This window comes from Centroberyx gerrardi, chromosome 6 (genome assembly GCF_048128805.1).
Source record: "Centroberyx gerrardi isolate f3 chromosome 6, fCenGer3.hap1.cur.20231027, whole genome shotgun sequence".
Lineage (NCBI taxonomy): Eukaryota > Metazoa > Chordata > Actinopteri > Beryciformes > Berycidae > Centroberyx > Centroberyx gerrardi.
Window position 1 is genome coordinate 4,151,397 of NC_136002.1, and position 20,272 is coordinate 4,171,668.

General features: G+C 43.2%; 1 protein-coding gene across 1 annotated transcript in view; it reads left to right on the plus strand.

Moving 5' to 3' along the window:
- The window catches only part of bcas3 (BCAS3 microtubule associated cell migration factor), a 292,284-nt gene that overhangs the window by 255,094 nt on the left and 16,918 nt on the right, over positions 1-20,272 (plus strand). The window contains exon 23 of the mRNA XM_078284118.1: positions 9,971-10,147. Within this exon, the coding sequence (XP_078140244.1) occupies positions 9,971-10,147 (177 nt within the window). The remainder of the gene's footprint in view (positions 1-9,970; positions 10,148-20,272) is intronic.

Here is a 20,272-nt window from a genome sequence, read left to right on the forward strand (position 1 = left end):
GAGGTCTCTTCCAAAGCAACCTTCATTTCCCTTCTCCTTTACCCCCCCCCCCCCCCCCCCCACCTCCACACATACACACACACGCACACACCTCCCTTTTCCTGCAGCGTTCATTAGTGCAGCAGAACCATCAAAAGACATGCAGAGCAGAGGGGACAAACCAATGCTCGCACTGTTCCACTAACCGCTGACCTGGACAAAAGCCTCTTTACAGATGGTTAAGAGGAGGCTGTGCAGGATTTACTCTAAATGTGCCATTGTCAAAACAACTATGACACTACAGTATGTTCCATAACCACTGTCAGCTGTTTTCTATCAACATATTGAATTATTTCCCTCCTCCGCTAATGTGTAGGTTAGCAGCCAGTCAGCCTCAATGAGCGCCGTTCTCTCATGTATGGAGAGAACATCCAGCCAGACTCCATCTGAGACGCTTTTCTTTGTAATATGGCCTAAATGTTCGCTACCTTCTAGAACATCCCTCAAGACCTTTTCTGAATTGTTAGCGTCCACTGGGACTTCCGGTGCGCTAAAGGAAAATGTGCGTGCTATCACCTCACCCAGTCGCCATGAAAGTCTGTTTATAATAAGGTCAGACAAGGCCAAACAAGGTTATCAGGTGAAATTCACTCCCTATGTGAAAGGCGGAAAGGGGGCTGTTTCTTTGAGAAACTGCTCAATAGATGCCTCCATGTCTCTTTTTCTCACCAAGATATCAGAGGATCTAGCTGGCCTTATTAAAACCAGTTGACTGGTGAGGGTATCAAATCAGATTTTATTGATGTCGCACATTTCATGCAACAGTGTAACTCAAAGTGCTTTATAAACATGGATATAAAGGCCCATTCACATCTAGAGCGATAACTATAAAGATAACTATAACTATAAAAAGATTAAAATCATTCTAAATAAATAGAATGTCTCCGTTCCCACTACAACAGTAACGATATAAACATCCAGAATGATAACTATATTTTTGGTTTATAGTTATTGTTCTAGATGTGAAAGAATGCGCCTCAAGCAGTTCAGGGCCATTAAAAATACATTCAGTGACAGAAACAAGACTAGCAAAATCATCAACAAGACAAGAAGATTCTGAAAAGGTTTTGAGTGATGTCTACAAGCGTATGTAATGTTTGCCAATGGAAAACAGCAATTACAATGAACAGCGTCTTAGACTTTCCAACAGCCTGATGTGACTGGATTCACAAATTGGGTCAAATGAAAGCACAAAGCAGATCACTGGGGGTACTGGTTTGTAATGGTGATGTCTATTTTTATATATATATATATTTGTTTGTGTTATTAAATTGTGTGTGTTCACAGCAAATTTCCCAGCAATTTACTGAGAAAACCCTGCATGTAGCGTCTTAAAAGCATTCAAGAGGCACTTGTTTTACCTCGCCAGATTTTAGTAGCTTCAAAAACAGAAGCCTGGCTCGAAGGATGGCATCAAAGGCTAAGCTGTCTTCCATTTTTCCCTCGTGTGGCCCTTCGGACCCATATCGTCCGAGTTTTTCCTAGCTTTGTGAGGACGTTGAGGTGCCACAGTTGTTTGCGGCCAGGAGTACCGGGAATCAATCAGGTTGGGTGATCACTTCCATTAAGATGAACACGCTTTGTATTAAACGGCGGTACAATAAAGCAGCCTATATCTATGTGAGCTAACAAGCCAGCCATTTGAAATAAACAGTTTGTTAGAGCCAGCTGCCTTCATCTTTTGGCAGGAAAAAAAAAATGTTTGGATCTGCAGAGTGGAAAGGCCTTCGACTGTGCCAGTCCATTTCATGCTTCTGCCGTGCTGATTTGCTGTCACTATCAGGGATCTGTGTGTGTGTGTGTGTGTGTGTGTGTGTGTGTGTGTGTGTGTGTGTGTGTGTGTGTGTGTGTGAGAGAGAGAGAGAGAGTGAGAGAGATGACATGTCCCTTGTCTACTTTGACACGCCTTAAACTCGCTTAGTGGAAGGTAAAGTGTGTGTGTGCGTGTGTCTGACAGTGTGTGGACTGTACTACTCTGCAATTAACAATGCGCAGTTGTGTATGGGTTAATATGCTTGTGTGTGTGTGTGTGTGTGTGTGCATGCATGCAAGCCCTCTCCTCAATCTGTCTCCTCTCAGGTGCCCACATCGCTGTGTGTTTACACGCCACTCGATCTGACAAGCCAGCATAATCAGTGCCCAAGGAAACACACACACACACACACACACACACACAGCTCCCAGTATTGTATGTTTACCTGATCTGTGTGCAAACATGAACATGTATGCGCTGTACCATCATCGCTAAAGTCTGTGGCACGCAAGCATATGGCACAAATGTCTCTGTGTGACAATATACTGTAGTAGGGCACACACATGTCCATACACACACACACACACACACACACAAAGGTTCTGTTATCTGTCCATTTTATCGGCTAGGCCTTTGCATTGTCAGAGCAGCCAGTGTTGACTGTATACTGGTCTGACTGGTTCCATCACACTCCCCATCCCAGTTTTCACACTTTACCTGCTCCTTCATGTGCCAATTTCTGAACACTATGACCCATAAAAGCGCTTAAAAATCTAACATTATAGATATTAAATATTAATACATGTAAAGAAATTGATTTTATTTAAATTTGGGGATTTTTGGATTTATATGTAATACATTTTTATTAAAATCGATATTGAAATGTATAAAATAAACAACTGTATAGAAGATATAACATTGCTGAAAACATTTTGAAGGTCCAAGGTTTTGTGTGTGTGCGTGGGTGTGTGTGTGTGTGTGTGTGTGTGTGTGTGTGTGCCTCTGACAGGTAACAACAGAGACTGTGCTCCATTAGTAACTGTTAGAAAATGTTGGGTGGGTGTGGACAAAATGGAATCCAGGCCCTGGGAATATGTCCGGTCCATTTTAGGGTTTAGGGTTTTAGTGTAAATGTTAAGGTTAGGCTTAGGGATTAGGGAAACCTCTCACAAGGATAGTGAAACCTGTGTGTGTGTGTGTGTGTGTGAGAGAGAGAGAGAGAGAGAGAGAGAGAGTGAATCAGGGCTGACATGGTGCCGAGACAGACACATACAAGCCATAGCATGCTATTATAGTGTTAAGCCTAATAGTGAGCAAACCACCGCTGCTGTCTACTTTGACACGCCTTGAAATAGCTTAGTGGGAGGTAAAGTGTGTGTGCATATGTGTGTGTGTGTGTGACAGTGTGTCTCACTGTCAGTGTGTGCAATTAACTGTGTACAGGTTAATGCGTCTTTTCGTATGTGAATGACACTATGTTTTTCTGTGTGTGTGAGTGTCTCTGTGTGTGTGTGTGTGTGTGTGTGTGTGTGTGTGTGTGGTAGTGAGTAAAGTGCCCTGGGGCAGGCCCCGGTATTGATGGGGATTACTAACACTTAGCCGACACCACTGAGACTGCAAAGGGAGTAAATGATTTAGAAGCATTGGCCTTAATGTAATGAAAGAAAGGCCCTGTCTGTCAAGAACACACACACACACACACGCACGCATACACACACACACACACACACACACACACACATACACATACCTACCTATGGGTGCTAATCCTGTGAGCTTACATCTCCATTAACACTCACCCAGCACCACGAAACTACTCCGCCAGCTAGCTAGCACTCTCACTGTCTCCCTGAGGACCTCAGGGCCACACACACACACGCACACACACACTGCCTGTAGGGATGTCAGTCTGGGTTCACAGCACAGTCATATAAGTGTGTGTGAGAGAGAAAGTCTATTAAAAGTGTGTTTTTGTGTCTGTAAAACATGTGAATAGTGTTGTTGTACTTGACTATGAATAAATGAATCAATGCACATGTACTGTGCTGGAATATGCATAGAGTATAGGATTAGACTGATATTTTATTATGAATTATATATCAGCCAGTCAGTGTCATCAGCCTCTGATATGATGGAGGTTCCTCCCTGACCACAGCTGCAGAAAAACAGGCTGGAAAACCAGACTTCACATGTTCTTTTCTTTGCACATTTTATTTCTGCATGTTCAATATTGTTTTTCACACATGAATGCTTCATTTAATTTCATTACTCTGGGTTTCCATGGAGAGTCTTGGGGAAAACACTGAATACTTATACATACATACATATTTCGGGGGGATATTTCGGCATGAAAATGGTCAAATTTAAAGATATTGAATATCGGCATAAAATATCAGCTATTGGCAGCTTCAATTCCAAATAATTTTTATCAGTATCAGCCTTCAAAAACCCATATCGGTCAAACACTAACAGACTAAATGACTATTATCATGATGGACTGTATAAAGTATTTCTTTCTTTCTGTCCGCTCACACACACATGCACACACACTGACACACACACACACACTCAGCCACAAAGCTCCCATCCACCACCTGATTTACGATCTGTTTGTTAGTAACAGAAGGTGCCTGTTTTCCCAGTGCCAACTTTCCCAGTACCACCGCCCCTATACACCCTCCCAACACACTCCCTCCCACACACACACACACCATCACATAATATACAGCACCCATAATAGCTAGGTAAAGCTTCATTAGCTTGATCAGCCCCCTCGCACTAAAGCCTAATTGAATTAGTGTCTTCATTGCACAGGTAACCCAGAAACCGTGGCATGAAGCCTCAAAACCGTATGCGATAGGCCTGTGTGTGTGTGTGTGTGTGTGTGTGTTCTTATTCCTATGCTTGTGAGAATCAGAGTTTTAGACCTTCAGAGCGAGATTAGTTTTCTGAAGTTATTCCTCACTTCTACAAGGGGCTAGTTCAGAATCAGGACTGGGGTTTACGGTTAAAGGTGCCATATGTCGCATTTTAACACCAATAAATCATCACAATATTCATTTTGAGACGTTAGTATATTTACCGTAAACAAACGAGACCATCGCCGACAAGATTGGCAGCGTCTACCAGACTGGCATTTACATCGCATGTGTGAATTGGTTTATGGCACAAGGGGATATTGCTTTACGGCACAAAACAGGAAGAGGGCGCTGTTCTGCTCTTATCCTTCTTCTAGCTCTTCAAAACAAACAGGGAGGGAGGAGGGGCAAGTTAGCTAACAGGTAGCAACAGGGTTTATGGGAAATGTGGTCTTGATTTTGAGACACAAAATGCCACACGCCACACCTTTAAGGTTAGAATTAGGTTAAAGTTGGGGTGAGGGAATGGATGTAGTAAATGGAAGGTCCTCACCAGTGTAGTAAAGCAAACATGCAAGTGTGTGTGTTAGAGCGGCAATTGTGATGTGCACGCGTGATGTGTGTTCGTTTTCAACTGTGCCATCCTAAGCCCCTGTTGTAAAGGTATACACACACACACACACAGCGGCAGTGTGATTAAATCTTTAAGGAAGCTAGTGCTGGCTGGAGGGATAAGTAGGGCCAGTATGTGGAGGCTAACAGCTGGGTGGAGAGTGGCTTTTAATCCCTCCGGGTTTTAACATGATGGAGGGAAAAAAACAATCCAGGACGCGTTTTTTTTCTTTTTTTTTTTTTTGGATCCTCCTCCTCCCCCTCCCAACACCACGTCCTCGCATCTCAAACACCCCCGGAGAAGATGTGCAGACAGAAAAGATAGGCGCACGCACACACCAGGGTTACATAGGGTTGATTAATATCCGACATTCTGCAACATTTCTCAAAATTACATAAAAACATTTTGATCAGATTACACATAAGTATGCATGCGTATTATTTTTATTATTATTGTTGTTGTACATTATTATTATTATTATTATTATTATTATTGTTATTATATATTGTTGTTATTATTATCATCATTGGTTTCAGTGGAGAGTTTTAGTGTCCCATGATGGTCTAAATGCTGTTTCAGAGGCTTTTCCACCCTGACAAGAATACAATTCTGGGGGAAACACTGAATACTTGTCAAGTTTTGGATTTGGATTTTGATATGAATATGGTCAGATTTAAAAATACTGAATATCGCCAAAATAATATCCAAAATCGGTATCGGCCTTCAAATACCCATATTGGTCAAACGCTGGTCTGATAAACCTAAAGCTCTTCCTAACCTTCTGCCAAGCTCTTATCATCCTGACAAGCCACCACAGTCAAAACCTTTGATCTGCCTGGCTCACTGGCTATCAGGGACCAGACTACTGTGTGTGTGTGTGTGTGTGTGTGTGTGTGTGTGTGTGTGTGTGTGTGAGAGAGTGTGTGTGTGTGTGTGTGTGTGTGTGTGTGTGTGTGTGAGAGAGTGTGTGTGTGTGTGTGTGGAAGCCTGGCCAGTCTCAGCCACGCTGCAGCCCAGTGACAGGTGCTAATGCCGGGGCGAGAGGCTGCACGGGCCTCCCTGCTCCCTACTGTGATAACACTGACCGCCCTCCAAAGCGCACACACACACACGCACACGCACACACACACACACACACACACACACAGTGGCTTAGCTTGCTGATAACTTTGCTGCACTTCAGAAACAGGCCCTGTGTGTGTGTTGGATTGATTTTTCAAAGGATTCCCCTTTAGTGCCAGCAGGCCTTCCATCAAAGCCGGGCCTGAGAGCCGAGGTGTGTGTGTGTGTGTGTGTGTGTGTGTGTCACACAATAACCCTGTGTGTTGCCTTCGAGGTGATATGATGTTATTATGTCCTGCAAGTTGCTTGATTTAATGTTGGATAACTGGGTTGTGTGTCTGTGTGTGTGTGTGTGTGTGTGTGTGTGTGTGTGTCTTTGTAAAGGCTGAATTGAATTTTCTAGCTGTAAAGGCCCATCTGGACAAGACAGCTTAGTGTTATTGAGTGAAGTGTGGCCCATTGGTTATAAAGGTACAACCCGCTAAAACCTTTTACTGACCATTTGGCCGGGGTTTAGCAAGCCTATGTATTTTAAATTGCATTGAATCAGTCTATGTAAAGCTGTCCGCTCACCGTGTGTGTGTGTATCTGTGTGTGGGGGTGTGTGTGTGAGTGTGTGTGTGTGTGGGTGTTCATGTGTTGAGATTCCAAAGCCTTTCTCCACAGACAGTGATAAGATTTATGAAAAACAAGCACATATTCTGTACAATCCCACATGGCATTCATGGCGTGATATGAATTCCAGTTGGCCACTACCTTTAATTTAACATAATAAATGACAACATTTTTATAGAAATAAATGTGTGTTTTGCTCCTAGATATTGACGACTGGCATAACACAATAATGATTCAACCTATACCTGGTATTTCAGTCTAACCCGACACTGAATATATCCACATCCTTGCCTCTACCTCCATATTTACCAGTCACCCTCTCTTTTGCTCCATCCGTGTCTTCTGTACCTCCCACGCACACACACACACACACACACACGCACACACACACACGCACACACACACACACACTGATTATCCATGTGGATGCTGGCCTTTCCAGGAAAAGAGGATCTCTTCTGTCCTCGTCTCCACTTTTTCCTTTGATGTCATCCTGTCTGCCTGTTCACTAGGGTTTTACTGATACCCACTAGACCACTAGAGAAACGTTCCTGTGTCAGTGTGTGTGTGTGAGCACATGTGTGTGTGTGTGTGTGTGTGTCTGAGAGAGAGAAAGAGAAAACCAGCAAAAAAGTGAACAGACACACATGTATGTGCAAATACAGTGTGTCCTTCCATGATTGTGTGTCAAGCTAGAGTTGCAAATAATTTGTAGCGTTTGATTTAACCTGCTTCGAATGCCAGATGAGTGGAGTTTATGATGATGGCTTGTCAAATAAGGCAGTACATGTGGTGTCAGTAAAGTTGTCAGTCTAAAATTCCACCCAGGGACTGTTAAAGTTTCATTTGATTGACTTTTTCATACTTTTCCTGTGATTGTCTAAACTTTGCGGCGCTCATGTTATTGTTCTTCTGAGACAAACTCCCCCCATCTGGTGCTGCAGCGGGCTAAAACAAACAGAACTGCATGTCAGCACACCTCAGTGAAGGCGGGACATCTCTTAAAATGACCATCAGTGTATCCGCAGGTCCTTGAAAAGTCTGAAAATTTCTTAAATTATCTGCATTTAAGGCCTTAAAAAGTATTAAAATATCTTAATTTTAGTTGCTAGAGGTCCTCCAGTGTAGTATTGATCAATTCTACAATAAATATGTAATCAAACTGCATCATATTCATCATATTAAAAGGTAAATGACTGACTGGCACTGACCGATGTCCAATTTTAAATAAAAGGCCAAGATCGGCCTGAAATCGGTCTAACCAGGATGTAATATCCTGAAAGTGTTGTGCTTGTTTGGGTGGACATTGCAGTCGGCAACGTCCTGCACATCGCTGTCCGTCAAACGCTCGCTGGGTGTTTATAGGGAGGAAGGTGATGACGTGCGACAAAGGTAACGAGCTGGGATTGAAGCTGTGACGTCACGTGTGTGTGTGTGCTGTTGTTTTTTAGCCTGCTGAGTCACCGAGACGCTCCAGCACCACCGCTAAATCATCCCATTCAGACTTTATCACCTCTTAGTGCTGGCAGGCAGAGTGACCAGGCCAAATGAACACACTAATAGAATAAACCAGTTGTTTCAGTGTCTGCCTGCCTGCCTGCCTGTCGGACTGGCTGAACACACACACACACACACACACACACCCAGAAACAGGTTGCAGACTCTCTGGCTCCAAAGCGCGAGATCTCTCTGATTGCAGAAATTACGGCGGACAGATAGTACTGAGAAAAGATTAAGGTGTAGCGTAGGGTTGTGTGGATTTGGTTTGACAGGCATGAAGATTGCATTGTGGGTAGAAGTTGTTTGTGGTCAAGCTGTTTGTTAGGTGTGTGATTTTGTTGCTCTAAAGCAGCTGATCTGTGAATAGAGCGAGTGTGCAGTCTTAGTAAATGTGTTTAGTTTGTGGCAGGGTAGGAATGTTTGGCTGACTTATTTAACGCTGAAGAGGATGCCCATTTTAAAGGGTAATGTTATTGTAAACCTGCAGTTACATACTTACCAGCTGTGAGTGTCTTGCCCAATGATATAATGACACTCAGCAGCTACCATTACTGCTAACATAGGCCTATTACACTAACATTACATCCTCAGATAGACAGATAGAGATTGAGAGAACAAGGACCTACTAAAAATCCTACAGGCTCTTACACACAGCAGCACATGGACATGCTGACCAGAAGGAATATCCTAGTGTATCCTATCATATTCTCATATCTAATGTGTACATATTGCATATTTTTTTAATTTTTTTTTTTATTGTTCCTTTATCCCATACTGCATATATTTCACATGCTCGGCATATTTTCACATCGCACTTATTTTTCTTTTTTCTTTTTTTCCTCATTTGTCTCACGATGTTCTACCGCTACTTTCACATCCTCATTATATTTTACTTCCAATTTTTCTCCTACTTTTCATTCATACATTTCTATGTGACGCATTCCAGCACTGAAATTGTCGGTTGCATATTTTTAATAATCATACCCCAATTTGGTCTATTCTTTCCCATATTCTGTCACTGTTTTCCTGCTGCATTTCCTCAACTTTTACTAAGCAATACAGACTTCAACCATTAATCTGCAGTCAAAAAAAAGTGTCTGAGATGCCATTTTGGGCAACACATTATAAGGCATCATAAGCGCATTATAAGCACATTGTGAATGCATGATAGTGATTGTAATCAGAACATGATATACTAAACACTGCAAAAACTTTAGGGGATTGAATATTAATGACATGGTATTAAATTCAGCGTAGTTTTCTAATGTTTGTCTGATGATTATATTGTAAGAAAAGTTTATCTCTGCTACTAATAGACTTATAATCTGCATTTAATGCATCAAAGTGCACTTCAGGTAAAGGGATACCGCATCATTTTTTCATATTTAATGTGAAAATGGCATATCAGTAGTGGATTTTGGTGCTTAGAAATTCTATTCTAGTCTGAATAAGCGGTACCACCGTTGGTATCTATGTGTCCTAGAATCCAGTTAGTCTTAACCTTGTGTGTGTGTGTTTGTGTGTGTGCAGGGCCGTTTGACGGGCGCGGCGTGACGCTGCTGGAGGTGTGCGGCAGCTGGCCGGAGAGTTTTGGCGTGCCGCGGCACAACGTGGGCTCGGCGGACGCTGGCGACGAAGGCCTGCGAGAGAGACTGGCCGACGCCATGTCCGAGTCGCCCTCCAGGGACATAGTGGGATCTGCTACAGGTGGGTGGAGTATGGACAACACACACACACACACACACACACCATTGGTGATCTGAAGCATTGTTTTTCTTTGTAATTCATTATAAAACCTACAGCAGCTCAGTGTCTAGTTAGCTAGCCTGGCTTCCTCATGCCAGCATTACCCAGCATACACAGCCTGTCGAGGGTCCAATGATGGATTAGCTCACCACCGATAGGACTGCTCTGTGTGTGTGTGTGTGTGTGTGTGCGTGTGTGTGTGTGTGTGTGTATACTTGGCTTTCGGCATATTTGTGTGCGCCTTGCCTGACTTTGAATGTCTGCCTGCCTGCATCTGTGTGTCTCTCTCTGTGTGTGTGTGTGTGTGTGTGTGTGTGTGTGTGTGTGTGTAGCAGACATGCCGTTGGCCCTGACAGTCCAAATGGTTAACTCGTTTAGGAAGCGGCAGTGCTCTCTCTCTCTCTCCCTCTCTCTCGCTCTCTCTCTTCCCCCTCCTTAAGTGAACAAGAGTTCCTTTGATTTAAATGCGGTGGGGGGGGGGGGGGGGGGGGGGGGGGGGTTTATAGTTGTATAGAGAGGTCCAGAGCCAGCCACAGGGGTGGGGGGGTGAGGGGGGTGGGGGTACTGGGGGGGTCACAAGGCCCTAATGGATTTAGCATCGACTATTGCACCCCCCCCCCCCACCTCCCCATCCATCCCAAGCCATCTCCAGTCCAGTCCTCCTCTCTCTTTCTCTCTCTCTCTCTGTTAGGACTTAACCTCATTTGTAGCCGTTCATTTACAAGGACTAAGGTCTCTCTACCTCTCCCTCTCTCTCTGCTCATCACTCTCTTTTTTTTACTGCCCCCCCCCCCCCCCCCCCCACACACACACACACACACACACACACACACACACACACACATACACACACACACACACACACCCCCTCCCTTTCTCTCTCTCTCTCGCTCTCTGTTTCTTCATTAGATTAGTTGTTGGAGACTCCCGGACACTAGTAGTCGGTCGCCTCTAGTTGTTACCCCCCCTCCCCACCACCGCATCTTCCTGCATTGCAACTCGACTCGACCCCCCCCCCGCCCCCCCATTCCTTCCAACTCCCCTCACCCCCTTTAATGCAACACAAAATTCATTACTGATCACATTACATCGAAATACCCCCACCTCCACTCCCCCACTTCGCCCCATACACACACACACACACACACACACGTTTTCCTGTGCCTTGGGCTCTGCTGAAGACATGGTCCACAGGGAATGGGAAGGACTGTGCTGCGGTGTGTCGGTCAGTTCCTCCATCCGTCCATATAGACTGACAGGCTGCAGTCTATGTAGGCTAATCTAATAGCACAGCACAGTGTAACATATAGGAAATGTTCATATGTGTGCTATGGAGGAGGCCTTTATTAAAAATCTGGTCCAGTCAGTGTGGTCCACCTCTGATATGATGGATATGACGCAGTTTGATTGATTACATATTTATTGTAGAATTGATCAATGTTACCCCTGTTGTCTATGGGAAGACCTTATAATGAGACATTTTGTTCAGATGGTGTGCAAGTTTGCGTAAAGATGTTTTTTTTTATGATTATAATCATCTTACAATGGAGAGTTTTAGTGTCCCATGATGGTCTAAATGCTGTTTCGGAGGCTTTTCCACCCTGACAAGAATAACATTCTGCGGAAAACACTGAAGACTTTTTTACTTTTACTTTTTTTACCACGATAATGATCAGATGTAAAGATATTGAATATCAGCACAAACGTATCGGTTATCAAGTCGCTTCAACCCAAACTGTTGGGATTGGTATCGGCCTTCAAAAAAAACATATAAATCAAATCAAAGCTAGTAATATGTAAATGAGAACCTCGTCTATATATCTCAGAAACTCCATATTAACCCCATATTAATGAACTAAGTACACAGTGTTGCAGAAAACTATTCATTCATTCATTTTTGTTCATTTTATTAATTCTTTACCCAGGAATTACGAGAACATTGTAACGTTAAATCCTGTGTTTTGGTTTTGCATTGTAGTTTGTTTGTTTTTTTTGACTCCAGCTCAGAAAATCTGAATCCCACTGGGTTTCTGTTTAGAATAAAAGTGAAACAGGAGATAGACAGAGGAAGGAAGAGAAAAATTGAACAACTGCAGTAAGAGAGAAGCTTAAAAGAAGGGACAGAATAGTAGAAGAGAAGGAACCGGTTTAGATTGGAGAGTTTAAGACTGATGTGTGTTTTAATTGGTGTTTGAACACATTGGGGATTTTATTCCAGATCAGGCTGAAGTGATGAAAGAATGCATTTTTGCAAAAATTTGTGGCATACAATTAATTATTCACAGTTGTTGGGATTTCCGTGTTAATACATGCACTTAAAGCGTTTCCGTTGCAAATTAGACTGTACATGGTGTGTGTGTGTGTGTGTGTGTGTGTGTGTGTGTGTGTGTGTGTGTGTGTGTGTGTATCTTGGCGTGAGACTTAGATGGGCAGAGGCAGATGGTATCTTGCTTAGTGTATCCATTTGCTGGGAGCTGTGGCCCCAGTCCTTAGACATACAGTGGGAGCTGTTATAGACCTTGAACCTGATTACACACACACACACACACACACACACACTGGCCAACTCTCTCACCTCATATGCTGCCATAAACACACATTCCCCTCTATTTTTCTCTGTCGTGAGCCGTTTCCATGCAACTGTCTGGCGAATTTTACGCAAACTTTTGAAATGTCACAAAAAATGGAACTTGAATTTGGTGTGTTTCCATCAGCTGGATCCAAGTGAACACATAGACTTGAATGGAAAGAGACTTTAAAGAACTGATTAGTATTGGGCAAGTTGTTATGGTTCTTTAGTGCCAGCTAATGTCCATCACATTTCATACTTTCATCCAAGGACAAAAACCAAATCTACTGGTTGATATTCTAATGTACCAACTAATGATCCATACAACTTATACATGTTCTCAAAAACACATATGATATTCTAATATACCAAGTAAAGGTGATACAACCATGAAAGGAGACTTATACATGTTAGAAACAACATGTATGACATTTCTTGGAAGTTGTGATAGACAGATATTTTGTGTCCAAAGCCTCTTCTAAATTGTTGTGCAACGAGATTGAACATCATTATTTATGCATTACCATCGCTACTTCATTCACTGCATAAACATTTTCTGCTTCAAATGTACATAAAACCACATTTGTGATATTGGGCAAATTTGATCGGATTTTCCAATTTTCCAATTTAGCTTTTCTAAGTCGAAACATTATAATGTGCCAAAAAAAAAAAGAGCTTGGATGGAAACCCAGCGAGAGACACACATTTTTTTTGTTCTCTCTCTCTGTGTGTTTCAACACACACTAAGAGGATCTCAGAGCTGGAATGCTGGCTGATGTAACAAATCACCGTTTCTGACATTCTCCTTCAGCACACACACACACACACACACACACACATACAGACACACACGCTCTTGCAGATTCACAGGGAAAACAAAGCCTCCAGTCAGGGTGATGGGGCTCTCACGCTAAGGCCGAGACCCGGCGTCGCCAGCTCCGAGGGCAGGTGACACTCACATAGAGAGATGGATGGACGGACGGAGGGGGAGAAAAAACAGACGGAAGATGAAGAAGAGGAGGGGAGAGAGAGAGAGAGAGAGAGATAGAGAGAGAGTCACTGACGACTAAAACACACTGGGGCTGAAATTAGATTTGATCCCAATGATATAATGTTGCTAACTGGATTTGGCTTATTGGTGCCTGCCCAACATAAATTCCATTGAAGCCATATGGCTAGTGGACCACTCCTTAACACGACCTGGCTTATCTCAGCTGAGGCCAGCTTCAGCTAAGGAACAATGGGACTTGGAGCTTTTTACTTGTATCGTGTCATTTCACAATATACAATTTTTTAATCTGCGAGATTCTCTTTTTTTTATTTAATCTCCATCTTTGGTGCTCATTGCTGTGGTGTTTCTGCACTGCTCTTCCCAGAGATCACCTGTCAATCAAACAGTGTGTCCAGTACTGTGACGTCTTTTTCCTTGGATTTCTGTTGATGCAGTTTGAGTTTCTCTTTTCTTGATAGCCATGGTGGCTATCACTGCTCATGCTAACTACCCAGTTCTTCTTCTTCTGTTTATTCCAAACAAACCGGACACGTAAAACACATCACTTCCTGTGCAGCAGAGGATTTTTTCCCAGGAAAGACCTACCAGACACTGAGAAGAGAAATGTAAAAGCTTTTCATGAACTGGCTATAGGTTGATTCACTATTGTGTTTTATCAGTCAGTGTTAGAGACTAGCAAAACAGACATTGATTTTTATGAAAATGATGCTTATTAGTACTTGTGTCTATGATTTACATGTGTTCTCACCAACAGTTGTATGATATCTTAAGAAAAGTTACACACTTTTGATTCATACTATACCTACGCCTGGCCAGTACCATAACCTATCAATCAAAGAAAACTACTTTGGTATTGCTATTGGTATACTGGTAAACATATCCAATGTTCATTATCTTTAAATTTGACCATTTTCATGCCAAAGAAATTCCCAAAAAGCCGGACAAAAATGACAAAAACACAGCCTACTGTCTCTTTTTAAGATTACTTTGAGCCATTTCTGATGGCCTCTGTGTAGAAATGTATCCGAACTGAACGGAGGTCCTTTCAGGACAGTGAAATTTGTGGAACAGGGTTCAACCAATACGTTGTTTTTTTTCCTGAATTTTTCAGATTGAAGCTGTTGTTGCCAATATTTTATGCCAAGATCATGAACTTTGGCCGTTTTCCTGCCAAAACATTACAAAAAATCACGAGCATTCAGTGTTTCCACCCAGAATTGTAATTGTATTCCTGTCAGAGTGGAAAAGCCTCTGAAACAGAATTTAGACCGTCATGGGACTCTCCTTTGACTGCAGGTTTTACAGACTGACACCCTGAAGCTGAAGAGGGAACCTTAATCATATCTGGCCGATATCCGTTTTTTAATAAAAAATAAAAATTTGCAAACCAATATGTTTAGGGTACCCGCGGTTCTTTTTAAAAGTCTTAAAATAAATGTACTAAAATGTTCTTCTGTGTCTTAAATCTTAAATCCAGTTATTAGAGGTCTTATTTTTTCACCCTGTAATGGTGAAATGGCCAGTTTCATGTCCACTCTTGGATTAATCCAGAAGAGGGTTTGGAGTCAATCTGCATCCTATCTGCTCTATTAAACACAGTTGGACTTCATGTCCCTTAACAGTTAATTTCCTATCATCCTTTTTCTCATTTATAGTTTCACAGCTTTCATCAGCCATGTTCAGTCAGAAATAGTCTGGTTTTGCCAGCTTTGTTTCTTGGTTGTTGAACTGGTCTTAAATTCAATTCCAGGTAGCGTTAAAAGGTCCTAAAAAGTCTTTTCAGGCTTTTTGAAACCTGCAGATGCCCTAACAGCAGTCTCACCCGAGTGTCTATGACTTACAGTCGCATCAGAACTCTTATTGTGAAACTGGACAAAGGTACTTCAGCAGTGTGTGTGTTGGGTTTAGTTAGTTGAGGTGATTGATTAGGTAAGGGCGGCGCACGCGGCGGACCACCCACGCCCACTGGGTCCCGTCCAGCTCTGTTTGTTGGAGTCCAGCTCAGGGAAACTTGGGAATAATAATAATAATAGAGCTGTCTGAAGCGGCGCAGCACTCCGCCGGCTCTCTCAACGCCTGATTCAGCGCAAATATTTAGGGGAGCCTTATCAGCACCAAAGAGCTGGGAGCTATTCCTTGTGTGTGTATGTGTGTGTGTGTGTGTGTGCATGCATATGTGTATGTGCGAATGTGTGCGCGAGTGGATGCATATGTGTGTTTCATTACCTCTACCCCCTAGCATGCATGTATTTTCACTGTATGCGTTAAGTGTATAGGCTACTTGTGTGTGTGTGCGTGTGCATTTATGTATGTGCAGGTGTGTGTGTCTGTGCGTGTGCGCATGTGTATCCATCGACTGTATGTGTGCACATGTGAGTGTTGTATTAACTCTACCGTTTGAATGCATGTGTGTTTTTGTGTGTGTGTTTGTATGTGCGAGTGTGTGTGAGTTTGTGTATGTGTGTGTGCGTGCATGTGTGGATGGATATGTGTGTGTTTATTAATTCTGCTAATGCCTTTGCGTTTGGAGTGTATGCTTGTATGTGTGTGTGTGTGTGTTCATGTGTTGAGATTCCAACGCCTTTCTCCACAGACAGTGATAAGATGTGTGTGTGAGTGAGTGTGTGGATGTGTACCTTAAGTGTGTGTTTATTAACTCTGCCATTTGCATGCATATGTGCATGAGTGTGTGCTTGTTTATATGTATGTGTGTTTATATGTACACTTATATGTACGTAGGTGTCTGTGTCTCTCTGTGTGTGTGTATGTTTGTGTGTGCATTTTCCCAAACGACAGTACCCATTGGCCTGCACCACTACTTATAATGTTCTGATTATTTATGAAGTAGCAGGCAGCGGTCCAAACAGTTCCTCTGATTGACTTCATTATTGGCCGTTTGCTGTTGAACCCCGGACTGTAGGCTTTTGGCTGGGTGACACGCTGTATGTAGGCTTTGGGAGGCTTCCACTACACGTCTGATGTTATCGCCTCATAGAAAACATTACCTCTACGGCCATATGTTGCTCTGTGTGTGCAGTATGTGTGAGAGAGAGGGAGAAAGTTTGAAATAGGAAATATCTGTTGATGTAATTTGTTGGTTTAGATTAAGGGTTTCCTCTGACACAGAACTGTGTGTTTGTGTGTGTGTGTGTGTGTGTGTGTGTGTGTGTGTGTGCGTGCGTGCGTGCATATGTATTTGCGAACACATGTGAACATGTTGATTTTAAACTTTCTTGGAGAGAGAACAGCTCCACATTGCTTATCTCTCTCACCCCATTTACTAATCAATATTATACTAGACAGCGTTGCACTTTACTAATAGCATGCCATTTTTCCATTTGGGCAAAGTGTTCTTTTTCCATTTGATGAATGTGTATATTAAAATAACCTATCAAATATAATGCTTTATTGTTTTAATGCCACTGGCCACTGCTAAGAGCCTGTAACAAACCAACAAAAGCAACATATTACTCATTATTGAGTAATTTATTTTTCAAAAGCAGTGTTACTGCTTTAGTGACCTATGAAACTCTGTATGTAACACTATGAAACCATAGTGTTGGTGTCCAATGTTCTTGTCATTGCTGTGCTGGATAAAATCAAAGTAGTGGCAACACTTCTCACCAGAGCAAGTCGACTTTGGATGTACAGTAAATTGGAATAGACTTTCATATAGAAGAGTTAACATGCCCTGGGGTTCTGTACTTAAGTGCTCCAGTGTATTCTGTCTGCCAAGGGCCCATCACACACCTCACATTAAAGGAATACACCAAGTTTTTGGTAGATTGCCCCGTTGGTCAACCGCCCCGTTAAGTGATGAGAACATAGATTGTTGGCGCTGCTGCTCCATGCTTACACTTTAGCGTACACTACGCTGAGTGATGCTAGAGTCAAAGTAGCATTATCCAAACTAAGATGACTGACCTTTTAGTCATAAAAGGTTTTAGTATAAGGCCTCTAGATGAATACATTTACAAAATGAAATAGAAATTCAATATAGCGAATGTAGTCATGTTGACCAACGGGACAATCTCCCAAAAACCTGGTGTGTTCCTTTAACATAGTTTCTAAAGTGCTGCTGGTGTCATTACACCATGCTACTCAGTCTGCCATATAATAACAAACCCATGTCTGTTTGAGTTCTCTTGCAGTCTGAGTTCATGCAAACAAACTGCGCAGAAAAAAACACAAAGTGTAATTTTGCTATTATATAAAAATGAATAGACCCTTTAGTTTTGGCGTGTATGATTTATGTAAATCATTGCGTAAAAAACCCTCATTAATTGGGCTATTAGGGAAACTAGACTGCTTGCCTGTTGCTCATTCAAACAACTGTGATTTAGTGGCCACACAGTACATTCTGTATTTGAATTGGCCGCTGACTCCATTCACACAAAGCCAGGCTATTATCTAGCCGACCGACTGGTTTCTTTGCTATTCAGCCTTGTTTTAATACACTGATACCCATCGTAAGAGCAACAACACACAGGGAGGGCGGGGTGGGGTCGGGGGGTGGGGGGTTTACAGGCTTGGAGGTCCTTTCTTTTTTTGCTATCAATCAGTGCAGACCGTCTGCTGGCTTCAGCACTACACACACACACACACACACAACCACACCGACACACACACACCGGTATACTTTTTGCAGTGTCTCGCTGAAAATGTCTGATTTGAACAGGGTCACTGAGGTGCAGAACGGGGAACCAATCAGCTTTCGGCGTGGGAGTTCGCTCTTTTTTCCTATTTTTTCATGAAAACGAGAATAGCTAAACATATAGTAAGATGCCATTCTTTATCGTAACGCTCGCTCACTTGCTGTTTAGGAGACACTTTTGGATTTCGCTCTTAAATTGGGATTTGTCACGTCCTGCGTTTTCAAACCAGTGTCCACACCTGACACATGAGATTATTTTGGGGGAATAGGGTGAGTCTGCGGTGTCTCTATTAGGGTGGGTGGAACGCTCCTCTCTGCTGCAGCCCCTTTCTGATTTAGACTGAGAAGACAGCTGGATTTGTTTATATAAATCATGTCTAGTGCGGCTTTAATCATCGACAACTGCACCAATTCTTATTTAATTTACAGCACAGATTATGCGGTGGCATAGGTCTACCTGCAAGTTTTCCTGACCCAACAGTAGCCAGCCTACAGCTTCATTAATTGTCAGGTTAGGGAATCCAGGAATGCGATTCGCTTCATTGAAACAAATGGCTGCATTTACGTTTTTTGTGCTGTTCAGCTGTTTGCTTGCTCACAACGCTGTATGTCAGGACCCGGTGTTTCTCTCTCTCTCTCTCTCTCTCTCTCTTTCACATACACACACACACTCCGACATGACTGCGACTGGTAGATACTCTAGACCTGAGCTCAGTGAGAAAGGCCGGCCAGTGGAAGACAAGGAAAAGTCATTCGAGGAGCCGACTACGTCTGCTCTCGGTGTCCTGAAGTGATTTACATGGGATAGGTTTTAGGTTTTTCGGCATGCCTGTCTGCTTTGTCATAAACTGCGGATGAATCAGACAGGCCACCTTGAAATGCGAACCGTCCATTGAAGTCTTTCACTGCCTGCCATTTCAATTGGCATAAACATGGCCAGTGTTTAGCCACCAGGTTAGTTGCAGCTTCCATGTATGTGCGATTGTATGCGTATTGTACATAACATAATGATGACTATGGTCTCAATAGCCGGCCTAATGTACAGACTGTGAAGTACTCACGCGATGGATCACACACACACACGCACGCACACACCATTCGGACACTTGACTAACTAAAAACTATTAGTTAATCATTTTGTGACATGCCCAGAGGGCCGCGTCGTCCCCGCGCTTTAACCAAAGAGAGGGAAGAAAGCGAGAGAGAGAGAGAGCAAATGAGTGCACCCTCTCCCCCTGAAAGCTACTCAGCGGAGCTGCGAAAGAAAGAAGCGAAAGGAGAGAATGAAAGAAAGAACAGGAGGGAGGAACGGGGGGGAAGAAGACTGCGAGAAGAATAGGAGAGGGAATGCGAGGCTGGCTGGGGCCGGAGAGTATGGTGCCGAGAAAAGAGACGGCGAGTGTGAAAGCAGAGTGTGGTCATTATATCTGCCCTTCAGCGCTCGCCGAGCCTCTCTCTCTCTCTTTCTCTCTCTCTCCACTCTCTCTCTCCGTCGCCAGGCGAGAGTTTGAGAGTAATGCGCGGCGACAGTGTGAGACGATGAAGAATAATTCCTGTTTTCAGAGCCGCCACCGCTTGGGCCCCCCTCCTCCTCTTCATCCTCCTCATCCTCCCTTCTCCTCCCTCCTCCCTGCCACTGACAAGTCAGGCCTGGATATCATTGTATCATTTATCCCAGCCTCGCCTCTGCCACTCTGCCTCGTTTGCCCAGAGGGGAGTGTGAAAAGTGTGTGTGTTAGAGAGAGAGAGAGAGAGAGAGAGAGTGAGTGTGTTTACATGTGTGTGCGTCTGATGAAGGGTCTTAGTGTGTGTGTTCTAGCAATGTGGGTGCAAGTGAGGGCGAGAGAATGT